Source organism: Coturnix japonica, chromosome 15 (genome assembly GCF_001577835.2).
Source record: "Coturnix japonica isolate 7356 chromosome 15, Coturnix japonica 2.1, whole genome shotgun sequence".
Taxonomy (NCBI): Eukaryota; Metazoa; Chordata; class Aves; order Galliformes; family Phasianidae; genus Coturnix; species Coturnix japonica.
Window position 1 is genome coordinate 2,696,927 of NC_029530.1, and position 19,394 is coordinate 2,716,320.

The 19,394-nt window shown below is 37.5% G+C and overlaps 1 protein-coding gene across 1 annotated transcript in view; it reads left to right on the forward strand.

Annotated features, from left to right (window-relative positions):
- RIMBP2 (RIMS binding protein 2) overlaps positions 1 to 19,394 on the forward strand; it is a 95,565-nt gene that overhangs the window by 21,227 nt on the left and 54,944 nt on the right. The window contains exon 6 of the mRNA XM_032447959.1: positions 8,002 to 8,139. Within this exon, the coding sequence (XP_032303850.1) occupies positions 8,002 to 8,139 (138 nt within the window). The remainder of the gene's footprint in view (positions 1 to 8,001; positions 8,140 to 19,394) is intronic.

Here is a 19,394-nt window from a genome sequence, read left to right on the forward strand (position 1 = left end):
GAAGGTCAATGTAAAAATTGAACTCTGATTTCTCTGGTTGCCTTGTTCTCATCCTTAAGGAAGGATGTAGCAAAACAAGGCTTTGCAACAAATACATAATATATTGTAGTGCTCCCTTTAACATACGTGAACCCTGTCATAATAAGGATTTAGCAACTTATTTACAGACCTGTCGCTTGGGAAGTGAAACTTTCACAAGCTGACTCAGTCTCGTTATCTCACCTATGGCTGTTTCTCTGTCATTTACGCCATAACGTGATGTATTTTACTGATGTCATGTACTGAGTCCATCTTGTCAGCCTGACCTTCTTTTTACTTCCTGCGTTCCTTTGCATCTTATGAACCATACTCTGGAGTAGTGGAAGGTCTACAGATAGAAAGGTTACTGGGAGCATGATGGCTAGTAAGGCCTTTTCCAGAGGAACTAAAGAAGCTCTTTGTGAGCCATTAGTAGCCTTAGCTTTTCCTTTTGTTTTGTGACCTGATTACCTTGCTCTTGTTGCTGATTCTCGGAGAAAAGGAGCATCTTTCTCTGGGCTTTTGTATACGTTTGTATGATTGTGGATTCCATATTGTCATACAGAATGGATTCTGCCCTGAACTTCTCAGCTGCTGGCTTACTGACTGAAATATGGCCTTAATGAAGACTCCTTGTAAGTCATCTCAGAATGTGTGAGGTCATACAGTAAATGCTATCTCAGCACCTATACCAGTAGTTAGAAATGCATGATGCTTAAGAGAAACCAAACAACCTCTCTCAGTGTAAGCTGAAGAAGGAGCTTAAGTTTCTGAAGCTTTTTAAACAATCTAGATTACTTTAGGCAGATGGTTTATGTTAATGAGTTATAGTGGCCATGATAGAGAAGATACTTGGGAGAACCAGAATCTGGTTAAGAGGAAGAATATTTTTAAGCTTCAAGGTATCTTCAGAGTAACTATATTCCTTAAATGATGGAAAGCAGAAAATTGCAGTGGATTTCACTTTCATTAACCAGATCAAAGTGGGCAGTAGATGTGCCCTGCATTATCATCCTTTTGTTCATAAAGTATGCAGGTGGGGATTGAAGGAAAAGAGACAATCATTTAACTGATCTTCATATGACTTAACAGGAAAGTCCTTTTCAACCCAAGCCATTCTATGATAAGTCAAAATAAATTGGTTCTCACTTCCTAGACTTGAATCCAGGACTATGATTATTTAGCCATTTAACTTGCCTTTATTCAAAGAGCTCCCCTAAAAAAAAGGGCAAGTGTCATCAGCTGCTGTAGGCACAATTTCATGTGAAATGAATGTGTAAGCACAGATGTGAGGTTCCGGTGAACTGAGAAATGATTTGTAAGAAAAGCAAGTAGGAGGTCAAAGTAAATTTGCTGTAGTTCTAGCAAGAAAAGAGACTAGTTATAGCACCAATCAGAGAGAGATTGTGACCAATGACCAGCGCTCTGTCAGTAGGCACTTTAGCAATATGTGGTCAAAAATTAGCTGGAGGAGAAAAAGCTTTCTTTTTTTAGTATCTGTCATATAGTAGAGGTGAATTATGTGCTGGAAGTGCCCATTTTTTCATAGGCTGCAAGAATACCTAGACAGCTAGATCCAATTTAGGTTATTATATACCTCTGAGATAAATAAGTCATGCCTTAGAGATTTAAACAAAGATTTTAAGAATGTGATTTGCTTTTAATAATAATAAGCACCAGCTATTTGAATAATTGTTCTTTATTATTTTACCTGTATAATTTGAATAAATTGGGGAAAATGTCATAATTTCTAAGTAGATTATCCAAAATTATTTCTATCTGAAAAAATGTTTGTTTTTCAAGTCAGACCTGAAGGCTGCAGTCTGATGTTGATGCTTTTCTCTCTGATGTTAGAATGAAGCAGTCCTGTTTTATTACTCCACAGGCTGAAAATCTCTTTTGATTAGCCCATTAGTGCCTGGCCAGAATGACAGATTATTCACCTGTAGAGCTAAAGCTGTGGACTGCAGTGTTTTTGGAATGCAGGGGAAAGCCTGCAGTGCTCAGGTGGCGGTGCTGTAGGACTAGTCTGTTTGTTAATGTTTTTGGCTGCATATATAGGCACAGATCCAGCTAATACCAGAGGACTTGCACTTGGAAGAAGAAAACACAAAAAAACACAATGCTTTTTTCTCTGAGGGTTCAGTTTGTGTTTTGACAGATGACTTTATGACTAACTTTAAATGTATCTATAATTATCAGTGGAGGCCAGGTAGCAGGTGATCACAGAATTAAGAGGTATGGCTGTTTGCCACGTCAGTTGTTGAAATTATTACATGTAGGAGAGAGTAGAAAAATTGTGGACTTCGCAACAGAAGCTCAAGATGTTGTTTGTCTAGTGATAGGAGGCTGGTTTTGCCAAAATTATACGTTTTCTTTTGCCAAAATGGGGATGTCAAATTCATGCTATTTGGCTATTGAAAGGTACCAGCTGTTACCAGATGCCTTCTGGCTTTTGTTTGGGTTTGAGACTTCTTTAAAGAGACAGATCTTCAGCTTCTGTACAGTTGTTGATGTCAAAGGGAGTTAGACATTCTTCTGTCATTTTCTTCTGAAAAGCCACCTCAAATCGTTTTAAAGGTTTTGCATTTTACATTGGTAATAACTTTGGGTTCAAAGAGCTGATTCTCCTTAGAACTGTGGTGGTAGCATTTTAGGATCATGCCACTAAGAAAGATACTGATTACGTGTGTGCAAATGAACGGAAAAAAATTGGTGTGGCCCGTAAGGAAGGGCAAGTAAGAAGGGTAGGAATAGACACTGTGGCTCTTTTAATGCCAAACCTGATGTTCTAAACTGTACTGCCTCTCTGTTGAAGTTGTACAGTAGTGGTAGGGCTTAAAATTATTCTTAAAAAGATCAAAGGGATATGCATGCTGTTGCTTATCAAGTCTTTTCTTGTGTCATCTGTCTGTTCTTATTTTATTATTCTGGTGATGTAGACTATGAGATGTTTCTGTTCCATTGCTCTGATTGCATGGCTGGATAGCCTCCAGTGCATCCCATTGTTCTTTCTTTGGTTTGCAAGTGACAAGCGAGCTCTCATTTTTAAATTTACTTATTAAAAACTCTAAACAACAATCTTCCCACTCACAATCAAGTTCACTATTCTTCCAAAGCTGAATCAGTATAATTAATCCTCAAGCTAAACTTAGCATTTTCAGCAGTGTTTGCTTTCTGTTCCCTGTCATAATGGGCATTGTTTGATCTGGCTAAGACTGGGAGGGTATTGGAACAGAGTTGAAAGGAATCAAGTACCATCATTGAGTGGATTTACTGATATGAACAATTAGGAATCACTCCTCCAACTTCCATGTCATACCTCTATTCTTTTACCTACTGAGATATTTGTATCTTACAAAAATGTTGAATACATTTTACAATGCCAATGATTAACTGTGTAGAACCAGGAAGTTGATCAGCATTCCCTGAATCTCACTCCTATGCTCTGATGACAAACATTTATTGCTGATTTATTCTTCCTCACTGATCTTCTGACAGAGTTGTCAGTCACCAAATATTTGTCCAAACTACTGGATCAAGCCTTATTATTGAAGGACATAACCTTGTCACATCTAGTCTGAAAAATGAGTTGCACATTGATTATCTGAGTATGATTAGAGCTTACTTTCCAAAGCAGGAAGAGTTTTGTTAGTTGAAATCAACAAGGTCTTGTGTTGTCAACCTCTTGGAGGATTCAGTTTATCTCATCGCCACCTGTTGGTTGTTACTCTCTTGTGTTTCATAGTTGTTACTGTTCATCTACCTCATGGGGAAAAAAATGAAATTCAAGAATTCTTGACGATAATAAGAGCTCTACAACAATTGCCAAGTTCCTGATAACCTCAGAGTATGGATTATGGACTTCTGTCCCATTTTTCTCTCTTCCAGGAGAGGGCAGTGACAATATGTCAGTCATTTTGCAATACTATATTTAAATCTGGAACTGGGTTTCTTTCAAGATGATATACTGAATCCAGTGCGTGATGTGCATCCTTACATGATTTATCGACTTAAAAACAATATCCTGATTGCCTGTAGCTTCACGTGTATTCAGAAAGTGGAAGAAACCACTATGCAAGTCCACCAGGTGTCATCATTGGAATATTTTGAGGTGTTGGCTTGTTTTACCAATAACTGTATTTCCTGTTCAAAAATCACTGAAGAGGAAATCACAATTCTTTTGAAATGCATTATGCAATTATCAAACGCAAAGTCTGAGTCCAAAGAATTCCAATATCATGGAAAAATTAGAGTTGATTACTATGCAGGTAGTTATATTTTCAAAAGTGTGATGGTATCAGCAGTACTAACAAATGGATTCATTTGTTCTCAGCTTGCTGCTTGTGAGTCTAAACCAGAGATTCATACCCTTCAGATGTTCAAGGACTGATTTAATAGGGTCACTGGTGTAAACAGTTAATATATAATTTATCTTGCAACTACATCCATTTCAAACATCTGTCTTATTGCAAGATAGCTCTTTAAACCTCTTCGTCTCAAAAATATTATCTCACACATATAAAAGCATGTGATATTCTGTCCTCTGTAGTTATGGGGTTGGTGTTTTGTGCAGCAGGAAGGTAACTCAGTAAATGAACAAAATGGAAATATTCTCTGTGTGTTTGAGGTGTATTTGGGCTTGTGAAAAGGAGGGGAGCATAGACAAAGAATGGCAGAGTAGACAGTCCTTGCACATCTTGCTGGTAAGCTGTTGGTTGATCATCTTGATTCATGTTACTGTTCCTTTTCTGCAGGAAGAATTTACTGTAAGTTCTCAGTCTTTTTGTGTTGCTGATGGTGTCAAACAGAATAAATTGCGTGCAAAGAATCTGTAATTTCTGTGGATTTCAAACTGGAGGGACACGTGTGTATTCAGTTTAATTAAAGGGACTAAAAGCCAGGAAGGAAGGGAGATTATGTAGCAAGAACCCTTAATCTGCTGAGATATTGTACTGTTGATAGTAGCCAGTTAAATGATGCAGCAGGTTCTGGAAAATTTTTAGCAACAAATTCCTGCTTTACCAAACTCGCAGCTGTTTCTCCTCCTATTTTTTTTTTTTCGTTTTCTTTATTTCTTTAGAAATGCTCACAAAAATGAAGCACAGTTCCATCTACAGCTCATTATGCTGTTGTTTAATTTGAACCTTTTTCATTTCAATATTTTCATAATTTTTTTTGGCAGCTATTAAGAGTTTGGATTTCACTTCTTTGCATCCCACGACAGACCACAAAAGTAAGAGGTTACAGATCACTTTCCTGTGTATCCTGACTCACAAGTCATTAAAATGCCATGTTTTAATGCTCTTTTCCTTTACTGAAACTTTCCCTTGGTGAATTATCTCCATTTCATGAATATTTTCATTTTCCTATGTTGCACACGCACAGCTGTCTCACAGCTCTCAATCTGCAGTTACAGCTCTCCCTTATAAGTATTTAAATGGCAGCTCAGCTTTCAGACAGAGTACACCAGTGCCAAAGATCGAGCCTTCTGACCTTCTTTGAATTTGCTCAGTGAAATAGGATTCCCTTGGTCTTGGGATGTTTTGTTTATTTCTTACTTTTTTTCTATTCAAGAATAAATTCCTATGTGGGATGGGTGTTGGCACTCCTCATTCCTATTGCTGATTTGCTGTTGGTACATTTATTGTACTGGATCATAACCAGCACTGGAGAACTTTATAAGTTCAAGTGATGCTAAAAAGTATAATTAAAGTAATACATCATTTTGATTCCTTATTAAGAAATTACAATAAGTCTATATTTTCATGACAGGATAATTTTCAGCAAACAAAACTGAAGAGGAAATATACCTGGACCAATGGGAAAATTTGCTGTTTGAGATTTATTTGATGTTTCTTAGCCTTCTGCATTCCCAAGAGATCAGTTCCTGCTTAGCACATCAGAAACATGGTGTTATGTTAGATGCTGATATTGAGCAATTACATATGGGCGCTCTCTTCTGTTTAGATCCAGTAGGTATTCCTCACCTTTTGAATGCTTGTGTTAATAAATTTCTGGAGTGAATGTTTAGCGATTCTGCTGACACATATTTAGAGGTAATGTTCTTGAAAAGTACAAGCGCTGCTCAGCAAGAATGTTTACATCTGTGTTATCAGCATTATTTTAATCCAAAATCTAGCCAAAACCAGTACACATATATATTTAAAAGGAAGGATTGCTTGCAATTCTTAGTGATGACTGTAAGAAGTCGGTTGAAATAAGGATGGAAGGTACTATTTCGCTTCATACCAGCATATTAAAACAAACATGTTTCATGGGTTGAAAGGATATCAGGAGCTGGATTCTCCAGATGGTAGTTAAGATATTTGGTGAGGACATACAAACCATTGCTGGTACCAAGCCTGCTACGTGGACCATTTCAAAGATCATTGTGGCTTCTTCAGACAAGACTCCATATTTCTTCCACTCAGATTTCTTTATAACAGCTCCATGTTTCTAGAGAATGTCATACTGATGCTCCTCACTAATGAATCAACTGTGTTGTCTTTTTCCCCCTATATTCCATCTGGGAAAATATGTCTGCTCATTTCCTGTAGCAGAGTACAGTTCTAAGAGTACAAGATCAAGGGAGTAGTGTAACTGAAGAGCAAAATACATTCAGAATTAGGAAAAATAAGTACACGTGGTTAATAAGTTCAAAACTGAAATGCTTACTGTTTTTCTTTTTGAATCCTTTGATTAACAGTGAGCATGTTATTGAAAAGAGGTAATAATTTCACAAGCAATTAAAGGATTTTTTTCTTCCTCAAACTGCCTTGTAGCCAGTGATGTAGCCCTTCCAGTTGTTCCATAACTGGCAGATGTGATTGTACTTTGCTTCATTTAGGTTTTTAAGAAATAATGTGCCTACCAAAAAAAGAACTTTGATAAACTCATTAATCACATAAAGTGACCTTCTCTAAACACATATTTCCTTAATAAAATACACTTGTTATGAAACAGACTTCTTTAGCAGTAAGCTTGCACATTAATGAGTCATTCAGATTAACAGGTTCCAGTGAAGATTGAATTACGATCCTATTCAGCTGACACAAAGCAACCACTAGTTCTTGTCAGGAAACTCATGAATAAATAAAAGATCCTTTGCTGACAGGCCTAAGCCTAACAGAAATGTAAGGGTTCATGCTTTTCAGTTGTGGTTTCCCATGCTCTGCGAGTACAGCCTTGATGTTACCATTGGAATTAGATTGGTGATGAAGATATTAGGCATTTTGTAAGTAAAGACATTTAAACGTAGATAGAAATGTGGGGGTATGAGTAGAAGTATCTATCGTTGATTCAGAACGATCTGTTAGATAATAACCTATGATATTTAGCTTGTGCATATATGGTACAGTTCATATGCTTTGTCATTTTGCATGCAGAGGGGCCATATATGAAATTATTTTTAGAATTCAATTTTATTGAAATATAAGATGTTTAAAATAATTCAAGGGGCTTATTTATGCTTTCCATCTACCAAAGCCAATGAATTTCCTGCAGGATATTATTCTCTGTTCTTGCATTGTGGGTTTTTTTTTATCATGATTTCAGACCAGAGGTGTTTATCTTTACACTTACATTTTGTATTCATTTCGTAAATAGTCAGTCTCTAATGTGTGGGATGAATAATTTGCTGCATGTGTTCTAATTCAAGGGATAGGCTGTTGAATATGCATACGAATCTACTGTACACATGCACTGCTCAAATGCAGTGATGGTCATTGTGCATATTTTGGAAATACTCTGCTGAACTGAGGTTTTAGAGGAGATTTAACCATACCAGTAAAGGAACACTTTAATTACAGTGCTGTAAGTTGCATCTCATCATCTATTTTTAAAGAAACCGTGAAAATAACATGCAGTGGAAAACATGTTAATGGAACACGCTAAGTTGTAAGAAGGGTAAATGCTAGTCAACTAATACAAACACAGTTTAAACAAACTGGTCACTTGTTTATTTTGTTTCTTTGTACACAGTTTGGAGATGACCCATCATGCCTGCAGTCTGCAACATCAGTGTGCACATCTGATCAGGTTGAGTTTATAGAAGAGACCCGGATTTCTAAGTCTCATGTCACCACATTAAGTCAAGAGTATCATCATTGGCAGTTTTCAGTAAGTTCTGTCTCTCGTTCTCTTTCTTGCATGAGTTCTAGCAGTGGGGGATTGGAGATTTTTTGAGGCAGAAATTTGAAGGAGGGAGGGTTTAGCTTCACCATCTTTATACCATTAGATGTTGTATTGACTTCTTAGAATATTGTAGATATATAGAGTAAGTAATATAAATGTGCACTTAGGATATAATTTTAAATTTGAAAAGAGAATTTAACAAAGAAAAATGTGAAATAAATAGGAGTTGGAGTGCTCTGTTTGGTATACATGTTGATGTACATTTCTAGATGGTACGTTGAACTTGTTGTCTTGAGCTGAATTCTACATTCTGTTTTCAGCAGTAAGTGTGGCTCTGCATGTAGAGACCTACTGTGTGCACAGCTAAAACTTGTCCATCGCCTGACATAGCTAAGCCACAATTTCATGGTTTTCCTTGTTGTAGAAATGCCTGCTTAATCAGGGTGCTTCTTCCCCTGTCCACCCCAGCGTTATTTTTAGCACAGATCACTGCCTTATGCAATTCCCTGTGCAGCTGCAGAATCAGTTTTTAATGGCACAATTGAGAAGTGTGGCATGCCTATGGGGAGGGAGCAATGGGCAGATGTTTGATGCTCATGCTACTTCTTGCAGAAACAAACCCTGGCATTTAATAGTACATTCTAATGATAATGGAGAGACATGAAAATCATTATTTGAAATTCAAGAATTCCAGGAACCGTGGATATTTTATATATTGTTTTGGAAACACTATAAAAGCCATAGCAGACACTTAAATCAATGACACTGTGTAGGAAAAGCTTTTGTATTTGATAAGGATCAGTAGAGTTCTGGAATTGTGTTTGGTGTTGTATGGTTTTTAATCACTGTAGGCAATATTCTTAAATTCTATAGAGAATTTTTCTATGACTTTTGATGTATAGGAGGCAAAGGAATTGCTAATAAATGATTGTTCTGTAAGCGTATTTTACAGCTGTAAGCACAATTTTTACTCTCTGCCTGAAGTTAATTGCAATTAATTAGTGCGTAATTGAAACTATGATGTATTTGTACAGGAATTGATCCTATAGGCGGAATTGTATTATTTGCCACCCCTGCATTTTCTCCTACTTAAATGAGCTATTGTTCCAGCCTAAAAGCGTGCATGTCTGTACATGTGTGGAGGTAATGTCCATCCTATGAGTCTTTTAGATCCTTCAAGACTGGCCTTTCATAACAGGTGTTATGAAATCCAAGATACTGTGATTTCTATCTAATGATGATGAATTGTAAGGAGAGCATGTTGTGGTCAGTTATTTGAGCCACAGCTCTTGGCGAATAAGTTATAAGATGTTGTTCATATGAACAACACTTGTCTTCAAAGGGCTTTGCAACCATGAGGCAACACAATTTCAGAAAAGAAATAACGTGATGAACTGAAAGTAAAAGACTTGAAGCTTTGTGGTTCTAAATTTGGTGGTGGATTCATCCATTTGAAGGATATGAGTTTGATTGTATCGGGAGTAACGATATTGAATATGAAAAGGGAAAAGTACGTAAATGTGATATTATGAACAGCTTTTAATGCTTTCTTTACATCTCTGCTTCTGAAAAGAACCGTGATGTGAACTGATTGCGAAGGTTTGGTGAAAGATGTTCGTCTTTTGCTTCACAAGAAGCAGAAGTCAGTTTCAGCATTGTGTGTAGTTTCCTAATGTTAACTTTCTCCATACATAAATATAACAGACTTGGACCAGTTACCTGTTAGTTGCCAGGCAACAACAGCATTTGACACTACCTGCAGCTGCAGTGAAAGACATGCAGGTCCCTGATTGTAAATTAAAGGGCTTTGAATGTTGAACTAAGGTTGATAAAACGGACATTAGTGCAAGTACAATGCCATTTTCACCACGGTAGCAATACGTCAGCAGAGTTTCTCTAACAGCATCAGTTTGCTGAGATATAATGCTCTAGGACACACTCATAGTGGAAAAAAATTGTAATTACTGTATTCTACAGCAATACAGTTTTCTTTGAAGTAAGCTGTATTCCATGTAAGCCTTCTGCCTCTGTGCAAAGCAGGAATCTGTCATGATGGCTTCTGGAATATTTTCTTGGTTTCCTTGTTTAATGAGGTGAGTGCTCTAGATGTTCATCGTGTTAAGGCAAAACCTGGGCTGAAAGGAAAAAGAAAAATATTTTAAATTTATGAATATTATGAACATTCCTTGCTGTTCAGAGGCACTTTGCAGTCTCTTAATGATGGCAGAGCAGTGAGGCTGGATATTAATGTGGTAATCAGAGTGATTCTGATACAGCACTGGAGTTCAGCCTGGCTGTCTGGCTTTCTTGCTGTTATATATAGAGAAGTGTGTGGATGTATATGCATCATCCTCTGTATAAATGGCCATATTTGATCACCATGGGGAATATTTACTGAAAGCAGCACACCATCTGTGACCTTGGTGTAGCTTATTTTGGGGGGCCAGAAATTAGCTGTGTTGGTTAAAACATTATATATATAATGGCTTGGAATGTTCTCCCATACTCTTTCCACATGCACACAATTATTTGTGAATTACTTGCATTGCTCTGAAGAAAGCTTGGCAGGAGATTTTCTGTGTTCATGGGGAAGGCTGCAATCTGAGTGCCTCTACTGACAGTGAGTTATCATTTTGGGATTTCACTGGATGTTTCTGTGCTGCATTTTACCTCTTGAAAAAGCAATAGTTTCAGCCAAATTATACCCATTAATTCATTGTTACCTGAAAGACAGTGGGTGGACAAAGGAAATGAGTTGCATCCAACATAGCAAGGAGATAATGAGCTATGTAAGTAATTAGCAGTACATTTTAAATGTGTGCTCATACAGAGCCAAAAGCACGTTGGCTTAAGAGCATGATCTCAGCGATGTAATTTAGATTACCCATTTCAGCAAGACAAATGATTTAACTCTTTCTCTGTGTGGCTTTTTAGAATTCATAAAATGTTAAATGTTGAAAAAGGAATGCTAATGTGAAATGTACTCTGCCATCTGTATTGCTTCAGTTAGCAGAAGATGGAACACAATCCTGGACACAGACTGGTCTTCTAGCAAAGACTGGGGGGTTACTTTCAGTGGGAAATTGTCTTCTCCAAAAATATGAGGCTGTTTGGGTTTGGTTTTTTTCACATAGGTAACTATTATCTATTAAGTATAGGACAACTCAGTATCCCTTTACTAACAGCTTAGTCTACTACAGGCAGGCAGAATTTTCCATACAATGTCAAGTAGCTGTTAGACCAGTAGTCATCATTGTGCAATGAAACAGATTTCTGGCCACACTGATTTGTGTTTATGTAGCTGTATAACTATGACATGCGACTTTATTCTTAAGTGTTCTGGCTGAGCTACTTCTGGTATTTTAAAATCCTGTGTTTGTATTTGTTTATTCATTTCTGTGCTTGTATTTTCTTCTTTAATTGTGGACTTACTTGTGTACCACTTAAAAGGGCCTTTGTTGTGTAAATTCCTAGTTCAATTTTATAGATTCGGTCTGGTGATTTGAACAAGTGTCTCTGCCTGTTCTTTCAGATGCGACTCTTGATTGTTGTGGCTTGTTCCAGCTAAATCGGTACATTCTAGAATGATAATTCCCAATATTTTGGCCACACTGCTCATAAATAATACATGAGGTTTTGTAAATATAATGAAAGTTGAGAGTTATCCATTGTGGGTAAGTTTATTCTGATTAAAGCAAACCTCTGCAGGAACTATGTATTCTTTCTGGTGGGTCACCCAGTAATTGAAAACCACTTGCTTTCATGAGAGGGCTGCTCAAGCCAAGGGAAGCCTGGTGACGTTAGCTCAGTTCTTTATTAGATAAAATCAATCTATTCATTTAACTGCATACTCAAGATGCACATGCTGTCTTTGGAATAATGTGTGCTGCTGGATTTAAATGTGTATGGGTTTAAGGGTGCTGTGAAGCAGTTCATGGGGTGCAGACAAGTCCTTGAAATGCACCATTTTCTTAGATTACTCTCTTTGCAAGTAAAAATATGAAGCAAGGCAAGGACATATGCTGGTCAAGTCAGACTAAGGTTTAGATATATTATATGTATGTTGTGGTTTTCTTTTTCTTTCTCTCTTATGGATTTAAGTTAAGATATAGGGAAGCTGGTCCAACTACTGCCCTGACAGTGCCTTGTTTTCTTTGTGGATTAACAGGGAACTCCAATCTGCAAGGCCGTCAATCTGGCCCGTTTTCATCAGCACTGAATCACTTTAAAAAGAAAAACAGTGCATGTGATTATCAAAAGCATTTCCATTTATAACACACTATGGCAGTTCAGCTCAGATATCAGGAAGTAGGTTTTATATAGGAAAAGGGTGTTAAATGTAAAAATTTCTAAAATATAAAACATACACAAAAATAGCAATAAAAATCTTTGTCACTTTATTGAGGTGCAAATGCCTATTAACACTTGAAGTTTAGACAGTGATCCCTTTACTTAGCCTCTCTGTGGTAGGTACACCTTACCAAAGACATTTGAGGCATCAGTCCAAAGAAGCAGTGATTAGCATATTTTAAAGTTTCCTGCACTGACTGCTTAAATAAATTTGCATTAATAGAAAGACGAGACTTTCCATAATATTCTGTGTCGAAGGCTAAAATTAGTTCTATCAGTGCCGTGGTTGCAGTTCTTTTAAATTTTAACAATTTAGGGGGGAAAAAAAAAACACACCGCTCTTGAAAGGTTATAATTAATGAGTTGTGTTGTTATTTTGGTATACTTATAAAAACATGAAGAAATTGGGACAAGAAAGCTATTTTGTGCCTTTGGCATTTTGATGGTGAGCAACCTAGCTTCCCACTTGAGCTGGGGGTGGGCTTTGCTGTTGCATGCTCTTAGCAGCTGCTGGCCCTCTGCAACTGTGTAGAGAGGAACTCATGGCATAGATTGTGAATGACACAAACACCTCAGCAAACTTAAGCTCAGTATCTTTTAGACTTGTAGTAGGTCTCACTTTCCCACTAGTTTCATTATTTTTAACCACGAGTTTCCTTTAATAGTGAAGGTGGAGTGAGGTCTTCCAGAATAAGTGCGTGTATCAGGAAGGAGTACATCTGTGTAATAATCTTGTCCATACTTCTATTAAGTTTTATACAACAGCTTTATACAATGGCTGTTATGAAAATAATGCCTCGTTTTGTTATGTTGGCCCATGATGTCAGTGGTAGATGTTGGTGATAGGCTGACTATATATTGAGAGAGATCTTGGATTTGCTGGATGATTATTATATTATGGCTCTCTGAAACCTGTCTTTCGATGCAGCAGGCTCTACAGCAATATTAGGCTCCAGAGCTCCCTACCAATTTTATAGCAAACTTGATTAAGTCGTTAAATTGTAGATCATTGCTGACAGTAAATTAATTCTTAATCCAAGTCCTATTCTGCACTGCATTGAGAGACTTTTGCCAGGAGGCCAGTGGCTTGAAAATGGATAATTAAATTCTGCTGTAAATATATTTTTTAATCCATCTTTCTCCTTTCAGGAGCTGGCAAATGAGTGAAAACCATTAATTAATATCTATAGCATGGTTTAATGGTTTAAGCCCTGCTCCTGACAGATTCTGAAACATAAACAAAGTGGGGAATAAGTAGCATATAGAAAGAGTTGTCAAAAATGTATTCATGAGAGATACTGTTCCTGTATTTCTGTAAGATGTATATATGAATAGGTTACTGTGGAAGTTGTATATTTATTTCCAACTTTCTCATTAGGGAGAGCAGCAAGCTTCACCACTTTATTTTCCTAGTGTAAATGCAGTTTCTTATGTCTTAGTGGCTTGGAGGATGTACTTTCAGCTCTCCATGCTGGCTAAATTCTTTCATAGGGAATTTGACTTCCACTTAAATACTCCAAAGAATCCTATCACAGGACTGAGGTGCTCCTGGGGCTTAAACAGAAAGAAATACAGCAAGGAGGAGGCTGAAGTTCTGATGTGTCCTTTTGAAAAGCTGGTGCAAGAGACCAAGGAGAAAAGATGTCTAGAGAAAGGATTGAGTTTGAGCAACTATGTCCATCTCTATTGGTTGTGTGTTGGAAGTAGTGGTGGGTGTTGATGGGGATCTTCATTGCTTTCTAGTACTCTTCTTAAAATGTTTTGATTATATAAATAATTTGCTAAGAGCAAAGAAACAAGAAGCCTGTGGGGATGCTATAACAGCATTACTGTCTGGCTGTCTTTAGCCCTAACTCAATATGAATTGCATTGGAGGTGTCTCGTGGCAACCTAATAGCACTACCTTGGGCAGTGCTGTGAGCTATTAACTCTTTTGAGGCTGACGCTGCAGACAGCCGAGTGTTTTTGGTTGTTTTTGTTTTTTTTTTAAGCGTATGTTTTAAAGTTTTGGCATGTCTGTAAAAGTTATCTGAAATTAGCAGGTCACGTAACATGGAAGATTTCTCATAGTGACACCATGAGGAAATTTTCAGCTCTCTAGCAAAAGTCATCATGAAAAAATAACCTAGTTCCATAAAAGTAACCATACTGTATTTAATACACCTTTGCTTTCTAAGGTTAATATAGTTAATAAACCCAGAAAAAGTGTAGAATTAACTTGATCTAACAAAAAACTGGGTAAGTTGTTCAAGTTCTAGTCAGGCAAAAGGCCTAAGAGAGATGAGGAGAGCACGTAAATACAGCTTATCTCTCCTGGGCAGTATGGTGTATTTAATGATTTACAGCCTCAATTAAAGATTGTAGAATTGCAGAGTATTTGATGTTTGAGGGAGTAGTAAAACTAAAACAAATTAATTGCTTGGAGAGAAAAGCTTTTAAGGTAAGGACAAAGTAATTGATAGCTGGCTTTGCACGTGAATAAAGTGTTTACTTCATGTGAGGTTTTCTTTTTTTAAAGTGTTTTCCATTAGAACTATGAAATGGTAGTGAACAGGTCTGTTATACCGCTGACCTGTAGTAGCCTCATTATTCTAACTGACAAAATTCTGTTAATTATAGATATGGTGAGAACATATATAGATGCGCACATATAACACCTTATCTGTCTCTTCATCCTCGTCTGGCAGTCTACAGCAGATGCCCACCAGGATGTAATATCAAAGCACTCTATACTAATAGAGAGAGCTGCACTGCCACCCCTCCTTCTTTGCCTATCCTTCCTGAAGAGTTTATAGCCATCCATTGCAGCATTCTAGTCATGCGAGCAGTCCTACCATGTTTCTATAATTGCAACTAGGTCATCCTTAGCATGCTGCACAATGACTTCCAACTCTTCCAGACATCCAACACCACCAGTCAATCTGTTCAGATTCTCTGATTGTCCGCAGTCTAACTACCTCCTCCCTAAGCTCCACCACAAGGCTGAGCAGCTCATCTAGCTGCTCACACATCGTGCAGGTGTCGTTCTTCCCATCCTCCTCGCACAGCAGCAGGCTCTGGCACTCCCTACAGAGCAAAATGTCTCCTTCCATCTCTTTTCCTAACAGTAAATGAATCAGCCAATAAGTCACAGCAGCATGATTGGGTCAAGAGAATTTTACATGACAGGTGTGATGCAGGTTTAACAACACCGCTGTTTTGTAGAGCTAGGCCTTTTTGCGTGTACTTTACACACAGGCCTTATGTGAGGCTTATGTAATCTTGTTAAAACACCAATACAGAGCATTCCTAGGAGTTGTCCCACTTCCTCCATCGTGCCCCCTCCAACTTTATTGCTGTAACAATATTTTTAAGTCTTGTGGGCTTCTTGAACTTCAGTTTAAGAATTCTATTTCTATGCCACTTCTTGGACTCAAGCCATGTGAGTGCAGCTTCTTGTCACATGAATAAAACAAGATTGACAGATGAGCTGGGACAAACATACAGTCACCCTTTTCAAGATCTCGATTATTCACGTTCTGGAAATAGTTTTCCTGAAATAGGACTGCATCCTTATCTGCTAAATGAATAAGACTGCAGTCCTCCCATGTAACTGCATTTTTAGCTCATTACCATATAATTAAATTTAAAAGCAAGACAAGCCCTCAGGTGTGGTTGGGAAATCTTTAACTCCAGGAAAAAGCAGCACCATATTTAGTAATGTAGAAAGAGTAGCTGGGAAGGCACTGTAAAAATTTTGTTCAGCCGTGCTGAAGTAACTGAACACCATGCAGTGTTGTCTAGGTTCAATATTTTATCTCGTATTAAAGGGAGTGGAGTGTGACTGAAGACCTTTTTGACCAAGATTGATAATAACCATTTGAAGTCACTCAAAGTCTCCTGAGTGAAATGTGTTGTAAGTGCTTGATTATGTTTGCATTCCACAGATTGCTCATGAAATTTTTTGGGAACTCTGTATTAATAGATACTTGGTGCAAAAATAAATGAAGAAATAGAAAAAAGTTTCAGTGTTTTAAAATACTGATGAAATAAGAAGCTGCAGAAGCCCTGTAATAATGCGTTCATTGTAATTTTCCAAAGCCAAGTTGCCAACTGTGATCTGTGAATCATTAGAAATCCTCTGGGCATGTTGCTGACTTCTCCATCTGGTTTCCATCAGTCGTGTCCTTCTCCAAACTTCATAGTTTTAAGAGCATCTGTCAGTGAGGGAGAAGGAAGCTTGTATCCTGGTCAGCAGTTGCAGTGACGTGATACAACTGTGAATGGGGTGGTCACAAAGGGTAAGGGCAGTGGTGTGGTTACATATTACTGCAAATAAACGCGTGGATTTCTGCAAGAGAATTGTGGTTCGCTCTGTGGAAAAGTGTTGTTTGCCTGTGTTCTCAGCTTTTTAATGAAGTGAAAGAAACAGGCATTTGGTAGGAATAAATACTGTATATAACCAGATCACACTATAACCGGTGCTTTGGTATAACAGAGAATGTCCTTTTTTTCCTTTTATTTTTTATTTTTTTCCCTACTTATTAACAGCAAGTTAATAAATAAAAGTGAAACGGTTATTTCTGCTAGTGAAGAAAAGCTTTAGTGCTTTTCTCTCCTGTTTTTCCCCATGATTCCTATTTTGAATCTTTTCTGTTGAAAATCACAGTAAACATTTTCAAGGTTTGATTCAACTGACTTAAATGTTTCCCACTCTACAAATGCCTCTAATGGTTCCTAAGCAGGCTGAAAAACCAGAGCCTGGATCGAGCTGTTACAACACATGCAGAGATCTGTGAAGAAAAATTAGCCTGCCTCACAGACCATAAGAACAGTGAAAAGAAGAACGATGACAAAAGCTATTGCTGAACAAAATAAATTATTTTTAGAAGCTTTATTCTGTTAGCTTACCTAGTTGAAAAGAGGAGCCGTTCTGTGCCTACCTATCTGCCTGTCGTTGTGTACTGTAGATGCACTGTGAGTACGTGTTATAAAGGTTTATACAAAAGAGTTGGAAAATCCCTCTATAACTCGTATACCATCTTCTCTCTTGAAGAATTGCTGATTAAAGAATAGCAAATTTTAGGTCACAGTGACCTAACCTTCTTTCACAGCTTCAAGTATGTCTCTTAAACTCCCTAACACAAGCCAGTTGTGTATACTGGGGTTTGTTCTGGTCCGTAATTTTGGTAAGATTTATTTTTACATCAGACATGAACCAAAATGGCTTCAATTGAAAATGAAAAAACAAAATGTAGAATTTTATGAAGGCTTGACAGTTTTGCCTGTGGTTTGTCATAAGTCTGTAGTAATGTTATTCAAATTAAATGCAATTTCACAATAAACAGGAAAGACCAAAAGATGATTTGATAGGTACTTGTCATAGTCTTGATGATTATTCATGGCAGTGCATTTTCTAGATTTGAAAGATCAGATTGTATGTATATAATGTCAAGACCTACTGGTGATGTGCTGCTATGTTCAAAGCTCTGGTCCAGCACAGTAAGAGTCCTCCCTGAAAGTGTAAGTACTGCTATTCTAATCCATGGTGACTATTCCCTGCTGTAGTAGATATCATCCTTGTTAGCAGTTAATTTCTGAATCTGCAGGACTCTGCTCTAATAGCGTGTTTTCTCTCTTATCTTTTAAGCATCAACGCTTCAAATGTAACACAAAGCATTTTACCTTTATCTTTTTTTTTCCACTGAAAAACTTTCACCTGTATGAAACCCTTGCTCTTTAGGGTTGTGTCTTGCCGGCAGCCAGCAGTGTGATTGAATCTTCTGAGGGGGCTTATTGTAGGAGATATGAGCTTTTCTGCACCTAAATTTCCTCTTCTCCTCACAGCCAGGTAATATTCAGAGGCAACAAAGTACTTTGGAAGTTTGTTATCATGGAAGCTTTTGCTCATCACTTGGTGGGAGACCTGTTTTCTCCCTTAACCTTTGTCTATAATTTCAGTTCACAGACTGGTTTGTGCAGTTCCATTCTGTTCTTACCTTAATTCTTTCTGAATACTAGTGAAAATTCATTGCATATTGGATTTCTAGCTTTTCTTTTTGTTTTTTGTTTGGTTTTTTTTTTTCCCAGCTGAATTGATGCCCAGTCCTATGAATTCTAAAATCATTTAAATGTGGAATGTGTTTATCTTTCAGTGATATATTCTGTACAGTATTAATTTCAGCTAACATAAATGAAGCTAAAGCCTATATGTCATAAATGCATGTAAATTACTGCTGATGCTCACATAAAATGAATGGTACTGATTAGCCTGCTGGGGAGCTAGAAGTGTGTTGAAGACCCATATTATAGGGCTACTGAAAGAGTCTAAATAGGAAGGTGGCAAGCTGTTCTGCTGCCAATCTGTTTGATAGGTTGTTCTCTAGTCTCTTCTAGATCTCGAAAGCTTGGAATTCAGTTCTCTGAAAGTCCTGAAATGAAAGACTTAGGCAGGGTTTGGACACATTTTGGCATTTGGGCAACTTTCAATGAACATTTTGCACATACAAAATAACACTATTGACAATTTAGCAGAGTAAAGAATGACATTCTAAATTAGTTTCTAACCAGGGAACAAACTGGGAGTTCACAGGTTTGCTGTGGTAGAACTGTAGATTGTCATAGTGTTCATATTGCCATCTTCTCTGCAGGAGTGTATCCCTCCACTGTGGGTTGTTTGAGACTCTCAGGGGTAATGGTAACTCCCTTCCTACACGTGGTTCAGCTAGCAGTGGTTAGCAGATTGAGTTGAGGAGACAGCATTAATGTCAGTCCAGTTGTTCTCAATGAAAGAGCAAAATTATGATAAGTCATTTGGTTAATTATGTAGCTAAAACCCATTTAAGGTGTTACGGTCTTGGCAGCATCAAGACTGAATCATGCTGAATTATGCTGAAAACAGTAAAGAAAAG